At 44.2% G+C, this 18,498-nt stretch overlaps 1 protein-coding gene across 3 annotated transcripts in view; it reads left to right on the top strand.

Moving 5' to 3' along the window:
* Positions 1 to 12,339, top strand: part of PCYT1B (phosphate cytidylyltransferase 1B, choline) — a 143,766-nt gene extending 131,427 nt beyond the window's left edge. For all 3 annotated transcript variants that reach the window (XM_031445690.2, XM_031445689.2, XM_031445688.2), the window contains exon 8: positions 9,144 to 12,339. In XM_031445690.2, coding sequence (XP_031301550.1) covers positions 9,144 to 9,356 — 213 coding nt within the window. In that variant the 3' untranslated portion in view covers positions 9,357 to 12,339. The remainder of the gene's footprint in view (positions 1 to 9,143) is intronic.
* The last annotated feature ends 6,159 nt before the right edge of the window (positions 12,340 to 18,498 follow it).

Consider the following 18,498-nt stretch of genomic DNA (forward strand, 5'->3'; position numbering starts at 1 on the left):
CCGAACACAGCCATTCAGGCCCTGGGGCCCGTTCTGCTGCCCCACCAGGGAAGAGAAGCTAATTCATAGCTCCACCTACTGCTGAGTATAGGACCCAGTCCCAAGCATCCAGTAAGCCTGACCAGAAAATCCAGGAAACTGTGGAACCTAACCTACAGCCTCACTTGGCCAAGGAACCAAACCAGCAGTCCTAGCCAACTGTTTTCAGCCAGCAGCAGCACCCCCAACCTTACAACCTTAGAACTTGGGCAATGGCTTCACCCCGAAATAAAACCTGACAGCAAACCATGCCAGCGCAATGATGTTACCAGCAAACACGTCCAGAAAGCCAAACTGAGCTGACTGGTTTAGAACTCGCTCTGCCAAAGGAAATACTTGAAGTCTGGAAGACAAGACAGCTTACTCAAATGTGCATGTACCAACATAAGGAATCGAGGACCATGAAACATCTGGTTGATAATGACAGCAAAGGAAACTAATAAAGCTTTAACAGCTGACCCTGAAGGAATAGACAACTGTGAACTTTCAGATAAATAATTCAGAATAATCCTCGTAAGTTTAGTGAACTACAAGAACACACAACTCAACAAAATTAGGAAAACCATGCATGAACAAAATGAGAAAAATCAAAGAAATAGAAACCACCAAAAAACAAACAAACAAACAAAAAAAAAACCCCCAACACCCAAACAGAAATCCTAGAGCTGAAAATACAATGACTGAACTGAAGAAGTCAACGGAGAGCTCCAAAAGCAGACTCAACTATGCAGAAGAAACAATCAGTGACTTAGAAGTAAAGACATTTGAAATTACCCAGTCAGGGCCCACCCCCCAGAAAAAAGAATGAAGAAGAGTAAAGAAAGCCTATGGTACTTACGGGACACACTATGTGCATTATGGGAATATTATGGGAATTCCAGAAGGAGAAGGGAAAGAGACAAAGTATTTAAACCAATCATCACTGGAAAACTTCACACAACTGGGGAGAGAAATGGATATCCAGATCCATAAGGCACAGAGGACCCCAAGTAGGTTAAACCTGAGTAGGGCTACACTGAGACACTTTATAATTAAATTGTCAAAAGTCATAGGCAAAGAATTTTGAAAGCAGCAAGAGAAAAGAGAAAAAATGATATACACTGGAACCTTTATAAGACTTTTGGTAGATTTCTCAACAGAAACGTTCACACCAGGAGGGAATGGAATACTATATTCACAATATTGGGAAGAAACCCTCAACCAAGAGTTCTGTACCTGGAAAAGCTGTCCTTCAGAAATGAACAAGAGATAAGGACATTCCTGAAGGAACAACACCTGAGGGAGTTCATCGTCACTAGACCTAGACCTGTGTTACAAGAAATGCTAAAGGGACTTCTTTGAGTGAAAGGAACTAATTACCATCATAGAAACATGGGAAGGTAACATAAAACTCACTGGTAATGGTAAATATGTAATAATGGTAAATATATAGTTAAAGTTAGATTCTGTAGTGTGGTAATGATGGTATATAATTCAGTTACAGCTCTAGGTTAAATGTTAGAAAACATAGTAAAAATAATCATAACTACAATAATCTGATATTGGTTACACAATACTAAAAAAAAAAAAAATCAACTGTCCAACAACAATAACCTAAAATGTGATGGGGAGGACAAGCAAAAGTTTAGGAATTCTATTGAACTTAAGTTACCATCAGTTTATAATAGGATGTTGTGATTTTAATATAGTCTATGTAAGCCTCATGGTAATGATAAGGCAAAAATCTGTACTAATTACATAAAAGAACATGATACAGTTGTCAAAGTACACTGATACCCAAAGATGTCAAAACATACCCAAAAAAGACAGCAGGATAAAACAAGGAATAGTGGATCTACAGAACAGCCAGAAAACAATGAACAAAATGGCAATAGTAAGACTGTATCTATCAATAATTACTTTTAACATAAAAGGATTAGGTTCTCAAATCAAAAGACACAGAATGGATAAATGGATAAAAACCAAGATCTAACAATATGTTGCCCTCAATAGACTCACTTTAGCCTTAAAGACACACATAGACTGAGAATGAAGGGATGGGAAAAGCAAGTGGTATGTTTTTAAAAGGCAGGGGTAGCTGTACTTACATGAGACAAAACAGACTTTATACTAAAAGTGGTAGAAAGAGACAAAGAATGTCATCATATAATGACAAAGGGGTTAATCCAAAGACAGAACAATTGTAAATATGTATGCATCCAACATCAGAGCACCCAAATACATAAAATGGAGCTAAAATGAGACATAAACAGCAGAACAATAGTTGGGGACTTGAATATCCCTCTCTCAACAATGGATAGGTCATCCAGACAGAATCAATAAGGAAATAGTGGATCTGAACAACATTATAGATCGACTGAACCTAACAGACACATACAGAATATTCTATCCAACAGCAGCAGAATACACACTCTTGAGTGCATATGGAACATTGTATAGAACAGACCATACGTTAGGCCACAAAAACAAATCTAAGCAAACTGAAGAATATTGAAATCATACCAAGTATCTTTTCTGACCACAATGATATGAAACTAGGTATCAGTAACAGGAAGAAAACTAGAAAAATTCACAAACACATGAAATTAAACAACACCCTGAACAACCTATAGATCAAAGAAGAAATGAAATGAGAAATAAAGTATCTAGAGACAAATGAAAATGGAAATAAAACATACTAAAACTTATGAGATACAGCAAAAGCAATTCTAAGAAGGAAGTTCATAGCAATAATTGCCTCCATTAAGAAACAAAACAGGTCTCAAACCAAAGTTAGCAGCAGGGAGGAGATAATAAAGATTAAAGCAGAAATAAATGAGACAGAAACAGACAATGGAAAAGTTTAACAAAATTTAAGAGTTGTTCTTAGAAAAGAAACAAGATTGTCAGACCTTTAGCTAGACTCGCTAAGAAACAAAGAGAGAAGACTCAAATAAAAAAAAAAATTGGGGTGGGGGGTGGGAAGGAACAGACTGGGATTTCAAAATTTGTAGATACTGACAGGCATATGCAGAATAGATAAACAAGATTATACTGTATAGCACAGGGAAATATATACAAGATCTAGTGGTAGCTCACAGTGAAAAAGAATGTGACAATGAATATGTGTATGTTCGTGTATAACTGAAAAATTGTGCTCTACACTGGAATTTGACACAACATTGTAAAATGACTATAACTCAATAAAAAGTGTTATAAAAAATTACAAATGAAAAAGGAGACATTACAGGTGATACCACAGAAATACAAAAGGATCATAAGAGGCTACTATGGACAACAATACACCAACAAACTGGACAACCTAGAATAAATGGAATCGTTCCTAGAAACATATAACCTAACAATGCTGAATCAAGAAGAAATAGAAAATGTGAACAGACCACTTACTATTAATGAGATAGAATCATTAATCAAAAATCTCCCAGTGAAGAAAAGCCCAGGACTAGATGGCTTCACTGGAGAATTTTAACAAACATTTAAAAAAGAATTAATGCCAATCCTTCTCAAACTCTTCCAACAAATTGAGGAGGAGGGAAAGCTTCCAAACTCGTTTTACAAGGCCAGCATTAAGCTGGTACCAGACAGAAAAGGACACATTCAGAAAAGAAAACTACAAGCCAATATCCCTGATGAATATAGGTGCAAAAATTCTCAGTAAAATGCTAGCAAATTGAATTCAGCAGCACATAAAAAAGATCATTCACCATGATCAAGTGGGATTTATTCTTGGGATACAAGGATAGTCAAGACATAAATCCATCGATGTGATATATCACATTTAATAGAATAAAAGAAAAAATAGATCATCCCAGTAGATGCAGAAAAAGGATTTGACAAAATTTAACAAATATATATGATAAAACCTCTTAACAAACTAGGTATAGAAGGAATGTACCACAACATAATAAAGGCCAAATATGACAATCCCACAGCTAACATCATACTCAATGGTAAAAGGTTAAAAGCTGAAAGCTCTAGAATAGGCAATTCATAGAGATACAAAATAGAAGAGAGGTAACCAGGGGCTGGGAGAGCAGGAAGTGGTGCATTATCACTTAATGGGTACAGAGTTACTGTTTGGGGTGATGAAAACGTTTTAGAAACAGATAGTGGTAATGGTTGCACAACATCATAAATGTCATTAATGCTACTGATTTGTACACTCTAAAAATGGTTAAAATGGCCGATTTTATGTTACATATATTTTACCACAACAAAAAAAGTTCTGAAAAGAGAAAAAAAAAAAAAAAGATCCTCTAAGATCCGGAACAAGACAAGGCTGCCCACTCTCATCTTTCCTATTCACCATAGTATTGAAAATCCTAGCCAGACCAAGCAGGAAAAAAAAGGAAATAAGTATTAGAATTGGAAAGGAAGAAGTAAAATAGTCTTCATTTGCAGGTGACATGATTTTATATATAGAAAATTCTAGAACTCCATCAATAAACTGTTAGATCTAATTAATTCAGTAAAGTTGAGGATACAAAATTAACATACAAAACTCAGTAGCATTTCTGCACACTGAGAATGAATTATCTGAAAACAAAATTGAAATTATCCTACCTACAACAGCATCAAAAACAATACAATACTTAATAAATGTAACCAAGGAGGTGAAAGATCTCTATACTGAAAATTACAAGACATTGATGAAAGAAATCAAAGATACCAATAAATGGAAAAATATCCCATGTTCATGGATTATAAGAATATTGTTAAAATGTCCATACTACCCAAAGCCATCTATAGATTCAGTGCAATTCCCATCAAGATTCCAATGGCATTTTTTTACATAAATAGAAAAAAACAGTCCAAAAATTTATATCAAACCACATAAGACCCTGGACAGCCAAAGCAATCTTGAGAAAAAAGAACAAAGTGGGAGGCATCACATTTCTTGCTTTCAAGCTATACTACAAGGCTATAGTAGTCAAGATAGTATGGTAGTGACAATAAAAACAGACACGTAGGCCAACTGAACAGAATTGAGAGCCCACAAGTAAACTCATGCAAAGGAGCCAAGAATACTCAATGGAGCAAAGAGTGTATCTTCAATAAATGGTGCTGGAAAATTGGATATTCACATGTCAAAGAATGGAAGTAGACACCTATCCAACTCCACCCACAAAAATTAACTCGAAATGGATGAAAGATTTCAATGTGACCACAAACCATAAAATTCCTAATAGAGAACATAGGAGAAAAGCTCTTTGACAGGGGTCTTGGAAATGATTTTTTGGGTATGACACCTAAAGCACAAGCAACAAAATAAATCAGACTATGTCAAACTAAAAAGCTTCTGTAGCAACAGAAAACAGTCCACAAAATTAAAAGGCAGCCTACAAAAAAGGGAAAAAATATTTGCAAACCATATGTCTGATAAAGGGTTAACATCCAAAATATATAAAGAACTCATACAACTGAATAGTTGAAAACCAAATAATCCAATTTTAAAAGGAGCAAAGTACCTGCATAGACATTTTTCCAAAGAAGATAGTTTTTTTTTTTTACACAAATAGAAAAATAAGTCCTAAAATTTATATGGAACAACAGAAGACCCCAGACAGCCAAAGCAATCTTGAGAAAGAAGAACAAAGTGGGAGATACCACACTTCACAAGTATATGAAAAGATGTTCAACATCACTAGTCAACAGGGAAATGCAAATCAAAGCTACTGTGAGATAGTACCTCATGCCTGTTAGAATGGCTAGCATTTAAAAGACAAGAGATAACAAATGCTGGCAAGTATGTAGAGAAAATTGAACCTTTGTGCACTGTTGGTGGGAATGTCAACTGGTACAGCCACTATGGAAAACATGAAGGTTTCTTAAAAAATTCAAAATGTGATTCAGCAATTCCATTTCAGTTGACCCTTGAACAACACGAGTTTGAACTACACGGGTCCACTTATACTTGGATTTTTTTTCAGTAGTAAATACTAAAGTACTGTATGATCCACAGTTGGCTGGATCCACAGATGTGGAACCAGGAATACAGAGGGAGGGCCAACTATAACATTATACACGGATGTTCAACTGCACAGACTGTCAGCACCCCTAACCCCTGCATTGTTCAAGGCTCAACTCTATATCTGAAGAAAATGAAAACACTTTGTTCAAGAGGTATCTACACACTCATGTTTATAGCAGCATTATTAATAGCCAAGACATGGAAACAACCAAAGTGTCCATCAATGGATGAATGGATTAAGTTGTGGTGTACACATATAGTGGTATATTACTTATCCATATAAAAGGGGGAAATCCTGCCACCTGTGATGGCACGGATGGACCTTGAGGGCATTATTCTAATAAGTCAGAGACAGACGAATACTGTATGATCTCACTTATACAAATTTGTGGTTACCAGAAGTAGGGAGTCTGGGGTGGGGGGAATTGGAGGAAGACGGTCAAAAGGTACAAATTTCCAGTTAGAAGATAAATAAGTACTAGGGATGTAACATACAACACGGTCACTACAGTTAACATGGCTGTGTGGTGTGTATCGGAGGTTTTGAGAGTACATCCTAAGAGCTCACGTCATAAGGAAAAAAATTTTTTGAATCCATGAGATGATGGGTATCAATTAACTTTACTGAGGTAGGCATTTCTTGATATATTTAAGTGAAATAATTATGCTATAGACCTTAAATGTATACAGTGCTCTGTCAATTATATCTCAGAACTAGAAAAAGTTTTAAAAGGTTGGGAAGATTAAAAAATCTTTAGCAATTTGATATATAGAAAAGATATTTCATGTCAATCATTTTGCATTTGTTTGATTATTAGTGATGCCAATTTCTATAATTCACTTGTAAGTTTTCTGAGTTGTCTGTATGTGCCAGATGCTCATTTCCTTCTTTTTAATTTGTTAAGGTCTGTTTATATACTAAGATCCATAATTTACATTTAAACGTTACACAAATTTCCCTTTTCCCCATTTGCCTTGTACTTTATTTCATAGTTTTTTTTTTTGAGGTATGGAAGTTTTAAATTTTCATATAGCCAAACATCAATCTTTTCCTTTATGGTTTCTTTGTTTGCTTTTATGCTTACACCCAAAGGTGTTTCTAAAACCCTGATCTTACCATATCCCTGTATTGATTCAAATCTCCCAGGGGCTCTTGGGGAGAAATCCAGCCTCAGCTGCTGTCACCCTCTAGGCACCTGGGGTCCAGTCAGGCCAAGCAATTGTCCTTAATACTCTCCACTTAGCACCTTCTGCTGGGGAAGCCAGCCCTCATCCAGCCCCACGGGCTCACTGCCCATCTCCACCCGCTCTGCCCGCATGTCACTGAGGCCCAGTTTGGCCATGACCACCATCTTTACCCTCTTCTTCCCCTCCTTATATAGCACCTGGTCCCCAGGGGTCTCAGTAGCAGTTTGTAAAATCAACAAGGACAAGCAAAATCTGAAGTGGCTAGTAGAGAACTGGCTCTCCGGGCCAGTTTAGGATCAGAAGACTGGGCCAAGCTGCTGGGGGCTGAGGCTCTCCAAGGAGCACCGGCGGCAGCTGGAGCACAGGGCCCAGGCCACGCGGGAGGGTGCTGTGAAGTGGGGAGCGGGGCGCGTGGGGGCCGAGTGGCCGGCGAAGGGCAGCCAGGGAGACCGGCAGCGCCTGCAGGCCGAAGGCCAGTGTCACGGAAGGGCTCGGCTGTGAGAACAGCAAGCAGCAGTCACCTGAGGCCTCAAATGAGATGACCCCTCTTACCACCCCGACCTCCTGCATCTCCACGGTGCCCCACGCCGGCCCAGGGCGTGGCCGGCCTTCTAGTTTCCCAGGCCAGAAACCGGAGTCACTTCATTCCTCTCCCTCCCACCGCCTGCATCCCATCTGTCAGAGACTCGATTGGTTCTACCTTCAAAATGTAGCTGGACCATAGAGTGCATAATTCCATTTAGATGACATTCTGGAAAAGGCAAAACTTGGGACAGAAAACAGATCTGTTGCCAGAGGCTGGGGGAGGGGGCGTCCGCAAAGGGTCCTGAGAGAACCAGGCAGCTGACGGAATTCTCTGTAACTCCATGGTACTGGCCATCACACAACTTTAGGCATTTAGCAAAACTCACAGGATTGTACGCTAAAAAGCCAAACTTTAAATTGTACCTCAATAAAACTATGGGAAAAAAACACATACCAGAACTCCAGCCGTTTCTCGCCATCCTAACGGCCATCGCCCCGGCCCGGGCGCCATCGTCAGTGGGATCTTGACTGTGCCCCCTGCTCCTGCCCTTGCTTCCCTGCAGTCTGCTCCCAGCACAGCGGCCAGAGGGGTCCCTTTTAAAACCAAAATCAGAGTTGGTTACTCTTGGGCTCAGAACTCCAGAGATAAAGAACCCTCCAGGGCTTTTTCTTCTCCTCAGAGTCAAGGCCGAAGTTATCACATGGCCAGCCTTCTGTTACTCCTCTGGTGACCGCCTCCTAACCCCTACCCCCCGCCCCTCCTCACCCAGGTGACTCCACTCCCACCTCCATGGCCTCCTTGCCCCTCTTGGGGACAGGCCCTGATTTCCATCCGTGTGGTCCCTTCCCTCATCAATTTCAGGGCTCTGCTCAAGTAACATCTCCACGAGGCCTTCCCTGAACATCCTACTTACACCTGCAGCCCCCTGCCCTGCCAGCCACACTCCCAGTGGCTATCCTCTTTTTTCTTGTCCTCACAAACCATAGTTCCATCTGACAAACCTCATCTTTTTTTGGCTTATTGTGTGATGCCTTGTGCCACGAGGATAGGGATTTTTGTTTTATTTCCTGCTGCCCTTCCAGCACGAAGGACATTACCATTTGCCTGGCAAATCAGAGTCAGCAGTTGATTTCTGTGGTTGGAGGAGAGGGCAGCAAGAATGAGTCCCCAGAACCACCAGTGATGATAATCTGATGTGTCGACATCTTCCTGCCCCTGAATCTCAACTCAGCTCCTCTCTGGAGACCGTTTGGGGAACCCGGGCTCTAATGCAAGTCTGTGGGGTGGGGGTGGGGGTGGAAATCCAGCCTTTGAGTAGGGGCTGTCCTCCCTGCCTTTTTTGTTTTTTGGTTTTTTTTGGTTTCTCTGCCACCTTGGATAACTCATTGAACAGACGCCTTCTCTCCCATTTCTCTCCAGAAGCAGATGTTCCAGGAGAGGAGTAGCCGGATGCTGCAGGCCTTGTCCCCAAAGCAGAGCCCCGTGAGCAGCCCGACCCGGAGCCGGTCCCCTTCCCGCTCCCCATCGCCCACCTTCTCCTGGCTCCCGAACAAAACCTCACCCCCGTCTTCACCCAAAGCAGCTTCAGCCTCCATTAGCAGCATGAGCGAGGGGGATGAGGATGAGAAGTAGAAGCTGCTAGTAGACAGGAGCCGCACCACACAGGCCAGGAAGGAAGGCCGGGGCACTGGGGGTGCCTGGGTGGTGTCAGGGCTAATAGTCACAGGAGCTGCAGCGCAGCAGGGAGACCCTGAGCCCTGCTAAGGGACGGCGTTGGGACCAGCTCTCCCTCAGTCTCCACTCAGCCCAACACTTGGGCTCTGCATGGAGGTTTCCAGCCGGACAGACCTACACGAAACCTCTTATCATCTAGAATCACTCCACCCTTGCTAAGGAAAGGTGCAGAGCACCCCCAGGAGACTTGCACTGAGCGGGGTGCCCTCCGTCTTGGTTCTCACCCCCACCCCCACCCCCACCAGGTATGCCGCCTGTGGAAGTGGCTGTTTCCTCAGCGTGCTCCTTCCAGCTCCTAAGGGCCTTGCACGTTGCCTCCTGCCACCCAAGCTCTGCCAGAATAAAGTTGTTTCCAGTAGAGGTGGCAAAGTGCTTCTGAGATAGTTAAAGACAAACGCTAACCTTCTAAGTTTAGCCACTGGGACCTGATGTCACAACATATCAATTCTTTCCAGTTCCAGGAACGTGGAGCCTAAACGAAGCCTGCTTTAGGCCAGCTACATACAGGGTCACCTAGTGTGCACCTGAACTTCTTATTCAAAGGATAGTTTTGTCACGGAGAAGGCCACCTAAGGCCTCCTGTGCTCCTGGCTCTACTCTTTCATCATTGGTTTGACTTCATTGTTTTCCAGAAATTACCTTAATCTATGGGAAATGCAACAAAACATCCTATATAAATATATATATATAAAGGAGCTGCCTTGCTTTGGCTCCAAGTTTAGCAGATGGTAGATGTTTCCTGAAGCTTCTCCTTAAAAGGATGCTATTACGGAATGGCTTTCCCCATTTCTGACCAGTTAACAGTTTCATAGACTTCAAATAACAGTTTGATGTACCAGACCACATAGTAGACCCCTAGGGGCGCTACCTGCACGTGTCTGTTCTGTGTATGCGCCCAGCACGCCGCCCAGGGCGCACACTGTATGCGCCACGAATACATGGCGGTGGCGCTTTACACTCTGCTCCTCTCGCCCTCACACTCCACTAAAATCCTCGGTCTTAAGAACTACCTGGTTCCCTGAGACTTGGGCACTTTGCTCAAAGCTGCTTTGTCCAAAGCTCAGCCTGCCTTCCGGTAGCAATGTCTTGTCCCAGCCAAGAAGTGAGCACGTTCTCATGGCCTCCCGTCAGCTTTTTGGGTGGAGGGAGGCTCTGAAGAGTCTCCCAGAGCACGGTGGGAGCCTCGGTATCTGAATGCTACAGGTGGGACTGCAGATCCCCCGGCCCTAGGTTTCAAATGGGACGAAGACGCTAAGCACCCCCTCCCCCCGGCTTGTCTCTGCTGTCACTGTCCCCACGTGCACAAGTGGGCCATGAGCAGGCGGAGGCGAGGTGTAAGGCCTCCCTCTTGGGCAGAAGAGGCGCTGCCTGGCCGATTCCCAGTGAGGCCAGAGCCCAGCATCCCTTTTGAGAGAAAGTCCTCCCTTTCAGAGGCCTTGGGACCCAGCCTTCTGGGTGATGAGTGGGGCAATCAGTGAAGGATGGTGGTGTGTCTTTCCCCCTTGTGCTGGGGTTGAACTACCTCCGTGCCCACCTAGAGATAAGTGGGGTTTGTTGCGAAGCGAAACCATGAGGTTACGCTGGCTCGGAAACCCCTCGTTCCTGGCACTTTCGCCAGAACTCTGTCGAGCACTCGTGTGGGACAGAGAGCCGGTGGGAGCATGGTGCGGGAGAAGAAAACTGCTCGTTGCCATCAAGGCCCAGAGCTTTTCTCTGCCGAGAGAGGCAGAGGCCCCATTCGTCCACAGTGCCCACTTCGGTCTCTCCCGTCCTCTACCGCGGGCACATGGGGACATAGGCCCACCATTTCTGGCAGTTGACACTTGTCGCAGTGACAGGGCAAGGAGAGCAGCTGGGCAAGGCCAGACAGTGAGGACAAGGGAAGCGAAAAGGAGAAAGAGGGGCCTGGAGAGGAAAGGAAGGAAGGAAGTCTGCACTCTCAAGCCACTTCGGCACCTTCCTTTGTAGGGAAACTCTCAGGAATGCCTTTTCTGAGCTTACACCATGGCCCAGAGCAGATGAATCCACTTTACCTGAATCCTGCTCTGGCGCCAATAGCTTGGGCTTGACCTATCAGGCAGATGCTAAGTTTGCAGGCCTTACGCATCTTACCCACAGGTGCCGCTTACTCAGATTCAGTGCCATCATAGGTACCAATTATGGGAAATGACTAATGCCTGGGCTCTTCCAGGGATGGCTGTAACTACCCGCAAGTCCATTCTAAATGTCGCCTGATGTCCCTCTCCCCGACCTCTAACAGTACCTCCCCATCCTAAGATGACTGTGAAGGAATGGGGTATTCTGTGACCCAACTTTTGATGTTTCCTGGCCATCAGTTTCCCCTTGCCCCTCCTCCCTTGCCTAGGAGGAGATGGGGTTGCTCTTTGTTTGGGCCTCCAGTCAATAGCCAAGAGCGGGTTAAGGCTGGAATGAGATGTGGATAAAGTGTGATGCAAGCTCTGAGAGGTAAGCACAAGTGAGAAAAAGCAAGGCAAGATTCTTCTGCTCTAGAAAGGGAAGGAAGCTCCAGACTGAGGGTGAGAGAAGAGCAATTTAGGTTGTGGAAGGAGGCAGGTCACAAGAAGGTGGGCAGAAGTGAGAGAGGGGTTCCTTTCCGCTTCCTTACCACTCACCTAACAGGTGAAGGTAGCAGACTTCATTTCGCAGATACCCAAGGTTAGGAGGTACCCGTGCAGGATGTGGGTTCCCCCTGCCCAGCTTCCCCATTTTGCCACTTCTCCCTCCTGGGGACCCTAAAGTCAAATGGTCACCAGCTAACAACATGGGGCAGCTGTCATGTCATAGTCACATTTGAGTGGCTCAGATCCGGCAAGCCAGCTCCCGTGGGCCAGGACTTAACAAAGGCAAAGGAAACCAACCTCAAGAGGAGAGATCCTGAGACCTAAGTCCGCCTTCTGACCTGCTCTGCAGGGAAGAGACACAGCTGTGGGATGGCCAGCTCGCTCCAAGCCTTAGGCTGTAGTCACTGAGAGCCCATCCTTGGAGGGAGGGATGGGAGGAGCGTGGGTTTGTTCTCTCCATCTTCCGGACGTATCTTAGCCCCCTGGACATGCCCTAGGGAGAGACGCGAGATGGCCTCATAGACTCAGCTGAATCAGATGAGCCCAAAAGGAACAGAGATGTTCCTGTTCCTCAGGCATCTGTTCAGCACTAGTCTCGACCATCAGATTTTTCTTTCTCTTTTCTTTTCTTTTTTTTTTTTTTTTAAAGAATGAGCTCATGAGGCATTTGCAACTTCTACTCTCTAGACTTGAGTTTTTTGTTGTGTCACTGCGATGCGTCCCGGGACAAAGCCATAAGAAGAGCATACATACTTAAAACTATGCTGTACATATAAGACAAAAAGGCGATGACTCGTCTAGGTTAAAGCACGACCTTATGCCCAAGCGTTTGCTCTGGTGCTGAAAAACGCGAACTTTGGAATCAGCCCCCAACCCTACCCACCCCCAACCCTGCTCCTCCCCTCCCCGTTCCAAACCCACTCCTGCTCCCCAACAGAACACAGCATTCCCAACTTGTTTATAAATAAAGGGATGCAGAATTGCACTTTTGCCTGGCGTGTTTCTGAAAAGCGTGCTGCTGTGTGTTCTGTTTGTAGCTCAACTTCGCGGCGGAAATGGATGAGTGTAGCCGCTGCCCCGGCTCCGCCCAGTGCTTCAGAAGGATGGGACGCCACGCTGTGCAGCACCGGGCCAAGCCTGGACGTGCCCAAGGGCTCACAGCCGACTTACAAGCTGGTTAGGAGCAGACTCACCTAGAGGGGAAGTCACGGAGGAAGCCCAGTCCGGGCCCTGAGCTGTGGGCTCCACAGCTAACTTGCTTTCTGACCTTGACCAAACCACTTCATTCCTGGCCTCAGTGCCTGCTTTTGTAAAATCAGGGGCTTGGAGGAAATCGTTTCTGAGGTCTCCTTGCCGGTAAAGGTCTTTGAATTTATGAGGCAGCCTGCATGGCCCCTAAACTTCTCCAGCTAGGATGCTGTCACTGAGCGACCATGGGAAGGCGCTTACCCCGGGGTGGAGAGGTGGCCTGAGGCATCCACAGGTCACAGCGTCGGCGGCCGGACTGACGCCTCCACCTCCACTGGCTCCCGGCGTCTCCACACCGCTTCTATCTAGTCTCCTGGAGGAATGCTTTTCACCTGGACCTAAGCGTTGGGGCGTGGCTATTTCAACCACTTTTCCATCTTTGGGGAAAGCTCTTTTGATCAGCTGGAAGCAGATAGATGGGGGTGGAGGCGCTAACTCAGGATCCCGAATGTCAACAATTAAGGCAGATGTTAATGTTCTGAGAATTGTGCTCCACTAGGTGAATTTAGTTGCTTCTATTGACTCCACCTGGAGAGGTCTAGCTCTTTGAAACAACAACAGTTCTAACATTGCCTAGGCCCCAGAAGAAATAAAGCCCGGCCTGCAGGCAGCAAGGGAATTCATTTAAAAACAAAATAACTATTATTCGTAGACCATATCACTTGGCTTTGCCACACAGATCAAACACATTCTTGACAGGTTGTATTTCAAGTAACGGGTACAGGTTTCTTCTTGACTTCCTTGATCCCCCAGAATGTTCTCAAGGGAAAATCAGTTCTAAGGCATAATAAAACTCACGTGTGAGAGCTCTAATATTGGCCCCCAAAGAGGATTAGGCTTTGTTAGTAAGCAGAACCCCTGGCATTAAAAGGTTCACTAGCAATAATATTTACACACACACGCACACACGCACGGTCCTCTTGTACTGGAGTCCTCATTGGCCATTGGAGTTGACTGTTTAAGCAACCTCTCCAAGTATTCAGCACAGCCTATTAGACAAAAAGACTCGTACAGAGATGCTTTTCAGCCAGAGTGACAATTCATAAGCACCAATGTAAACCCAGTGATCAAATTCTTTAAAAAAAAAATGAACTAAAAACCAATCAATAACCAGTAAAATCTGAAAACATCATTAAAAGCATAAATATCCACGGGTGCTAAGTGGTTGTTAAATGCTTGGCCCTTCTGTACTAACATAACTTACATTCAAGAAAACACACCATACTGGTTGCATGTCAGCTGCAGTTGACCACGTGTGGGAAACTTGAGGAGAAATGTTCAGAGTAGGGTTGACTTGTCTGGTATAAGCGATTTTTATTCCCCTTGCCTTCACTGTTTTCTTGCGGGGCAGGAAAAGGAATTGATCTGCAAGGTTACTGTGCTCTATTCATAAAAGCAGAGTTCTAATGGAGGGGTTAGACAAAATTTAAATATTTGACATTTGATATGTAACCTTCCGTTTTAAAAGTTAATGAATCCATACCTGGAAAAGCTGGGATACTCTACCCTTTCCACAGGGAGCTTTCAACTCCTTATACTTGCAAATGAACTTGTCACTCTACAGTTTCTAAGTTCAAAGAAAACCTGTCATCTTCTGCCATGCACATGGCAGGACAGGACTCACTACATAGCTTGAGGAGACAACCAGACTTGCTTGTCTGATAATCATGTTCCACTGGACGGATGCTAACAAGATGCCATTTACTGGCCTGACCACACAAACCGACATGGACACAACTGAGTCACTGATTCTTTTCCGATTTTTCTCCATGTCTGGTACCCAGGGATTAATGATACATGAAAGAAGATGAAGAGGTGTGTACTGGTTTCCTCTTGCTGAAACAAATTCAGTGGCGTAAAACAAAACAGATGTATTATTTTACAGTTCTGGAGGTCAGAAGTCAAAAATGGATCTTACTGAGCTACTGTTAAGGTTTTGGCATTCCTGTCTGGAGGCTCTAGGGGAGACTCTGTTTTCTTGCATTTTAGCCTGCATCCCTTAGCTTGTGGCCCCCTTCCGACTTCAAAGCTGGCAATGGCCAGTCTGGTCTTCCTCACATCACATCCCATCACTTGGACACTTCTGCTGCCTCTCTCTTCTCAGTATAAGGGCCCTTATGATTATACTGGGCCCACTTGGATCATCCAGGACCCTCCCCCTATTTTAAGGTCACCAGCAACTTTAATTCCTTCTTGCCATGTAATAGAACACATTCCCAGGTTCTGAGGATTGGGATGTGGACATCTTTGGGCAGCCATAATTCTGTCTACCACAAAGTGACTGAAGACAGTGATCATAAACCCGTGAACCCTTCCCTAGGTTCTAACAGAGTAGAGGAGCTGTAATTCTCATGCAGATAGAGAGATTCATGTTCCTCTTTTTAACATTCCTACATCTACTCGTGATGAACTGGTTAAAATGTTTCTCTTGAGTTTTGACATCCACAAGGGAAGCGTTATATAGTTATAACGGGAGAAGTCTGACCTCAGTGAACATGCTAATTGGTCCATGAGGAGAGGACCTGTTGGATCCTCAACTCATAAACATGGGCTTGGCCATGGCCACCCATTCTCTGGGCAGTACGTACCCTCCTGTTCATACTTGGCTGTACCGAGAAGACAAGAGGGGAAAGGGTAGCTAACCAACGTCTTTGATCACCAGACACATTCCTGCTGAAACAAGCCCAGGAATAGAGCTTCTGGCTATCAGGCAGAATCTGTTACCTGCCTGTTCTCCCCCTGGTTTGTTTTTTGTTTCTCCGATCCTTGAATGTTGACTGCACCCAGCTGAAGCTGGGACTCATGTCTAGCCATCCAGGATTAAGGTACACCATACTCCTTTCTAGAGTAACTTCTTTTCCCATTGTGGCCTTTGATCTGCATTTTAACTTAAGGGCTCCCACACATTCCTGTCTGAAGCATTCAATAAACATTTGAGTGAGCCGCAATCCCTGCCCCCAACCCAATTTCAGTTCAGTACCTTGAGTCTCAACTCTGGCCTCTCCTGACTGGCCCAATCTCTGACTTGAATGAGCTCTTGAAGAACAGTCCATGTTTTGAACTCTGCCAAACAGAATTTTACAATGAGTTTACTACCTTACCAATTTCACATTATTTTTACTAATCTCTTTGGGGTAGAGCGCTCTAACTCTCCCGGGGTGCTAAGATTGTTAACTCTTACTCAGAGTGGAGGGAAATAGAAAATCTTCTTTGTGAAATCTACTTTTGCTATTTATTAGAAACCACTTGTCGAGAATGCTGAGTGGAAGAGGCTGGTGATGTTACCCCTTAGCTGGCCCATCGACAGTAAGGCTCTGGGTGAGCTACCAAAGGCATCAGGCGTCAACACACTCTCCTTAAGGCCTCACCAAGCATATGGGGGGCCTGGTCTGGAATAAGATCTCCTATTTGGACAGAGCTGTTCTGTGGATGAGATGGTCATTCAAAGTCTCACCATAGGTTCTTTGATTGCAGAGTGGCTGACAGACTTCTCTCATCTGAATAATGGGGCAGTATTTACTCTCATAAACGATTATTTTGTTACCAGTTGAAGCCCTAAGAAAAGAGCAGTTTTCATGTAAGAAGCTCCATTCGAATTGTGCTAAGGTGACAATAATTATCTCCAACTTTAGAAATAATTACACTGTTATATTAAGCTGTCACTAGGGACGTGTCGAAGGCTTCTGTATCCATCGCCGTGTTGCCGTCATTAACATGTTTATTTTGTTTGAGGTCTAGCAAATTCTGTTTGGACAAGAATGCCAGGAAACAATAAAAGTAGCATTGGCTTAACTTAGAGTTTCTTACACAGACGCAAACAGCAAAACTGCTCAGTTGCCCCAAACCCAAATTGACGAGGCCTTTTCTCTCTTGTATTTTCCAATTACCTGTTAAATAGAGCATCAGTGTAACTGCAAGGTGCCTAGGCCTGCTCTGTGCCAGGGGGTAGGATTCGCTGTTGCCAGCATTCTAGCCGTTCTCAAAGGCTGCTCTGTGATTTGGACTCGATCAGTGGTTTTCAATCCTGTCACACATCTCCTAGGGAACTCTTTAAAAAAGACTTCCCAGACATCAGCTGATGGAATGGAACTGAAATGGGACTCAGAACTTGGAGATTCTGATGTGGCCAGGTTGAGACTCCCTGGGCTATTGTTCATACTCAACTCAAGGAACAGAGTGAGCCTTTGAGAGAACTGGATTCAAAGAGGTTGACAATCAATGCCTTTTGTAGCAAAGGTGAGAACTGGTGTGCCAAGCAGCTTTGACAGGGAAAAGGTCTAGATATTATTTTGTTATGTTCTTATCCAAAGAGAGACGATTATGTTGATGGCAGTGTCATCGGTGGGCAGAGGGCAAAGGATTCATTTTAAGACTACCAGTGAGAAATGACGAGGGTACCGTCAAGCACCCAGCCCAGTGACTGGTGAAAATGGGCATTTGATGTTAGTTAAAAAAAAATTCAACAGCTATTGCTGTCCGATACAGTCACCACAGCCACAGATGGCTATTTAAATTTAAGTGAATACAAATCAAAAATTCAGTTCCTCAGTTGAACTAGCCACAGTTTAAGGGCATAGGTGGCTAGTGGTGACCATACTGGACAACAAAGATAGACCACATTCCCGCTGTCAGAGTTCCCGTGGTGGGCGGCGGTCTCCAGAAACCCTTCCCGGAGGCAGCCCTCCTACGGGACGCTTTATGATACACTCATGTGATCAGAGAGGACGCCTCTGGGTTATTATGAAGTGAACACCTGAAAATATCAGCAGAGAATAGCTATGAACATGCACTGTTAAGTCATGGGAAAGAATTTTGAAATGAAGGACAAGGAAGTAAAAACAGACACCAGAGTAAGTGCTCTGTAGCAGCCTCACGGAACCACACTCTTGAGTGAGGGGCTCTTTGTGAGTCTAAACTGTACTTACTTTCTGAGTTTCCAAACAGGGCAGGAGTGGCTGCTACGAGAATGTTCTTCCCCAGTTGTGAATGATGCGTTAGCACAGTGACTGACTGTTGGTAAAATACAGATGGACAATTAAAAAATTGTCACTTTCAAGAGTCGCTGATTTGGTGTTATTTGGGCAAAATACATCACAACATGAAAGCAGCTGATTAGTAACTGCTTCCCATTTCAGGTTTTAAGACGTGCCCTAAAACATCAGACCTGGAAAGAACCTTGGAACCATGCAGGCCAACTCCCTAATTTAATA

This window comes from Camelus dromedarius, chromosome X, assembly GCF_036321535.1.
Source record: "Camelus dromedarius isolate mCamDro1 chromosome X, mCamDro1.pat, whole genome shotgun sequence".
NCBI lineage: Eukaryota > Metazoa > Chordata > Mammalia > Artiodactyla > Camelidae > Camelus > Camelus dromedarius.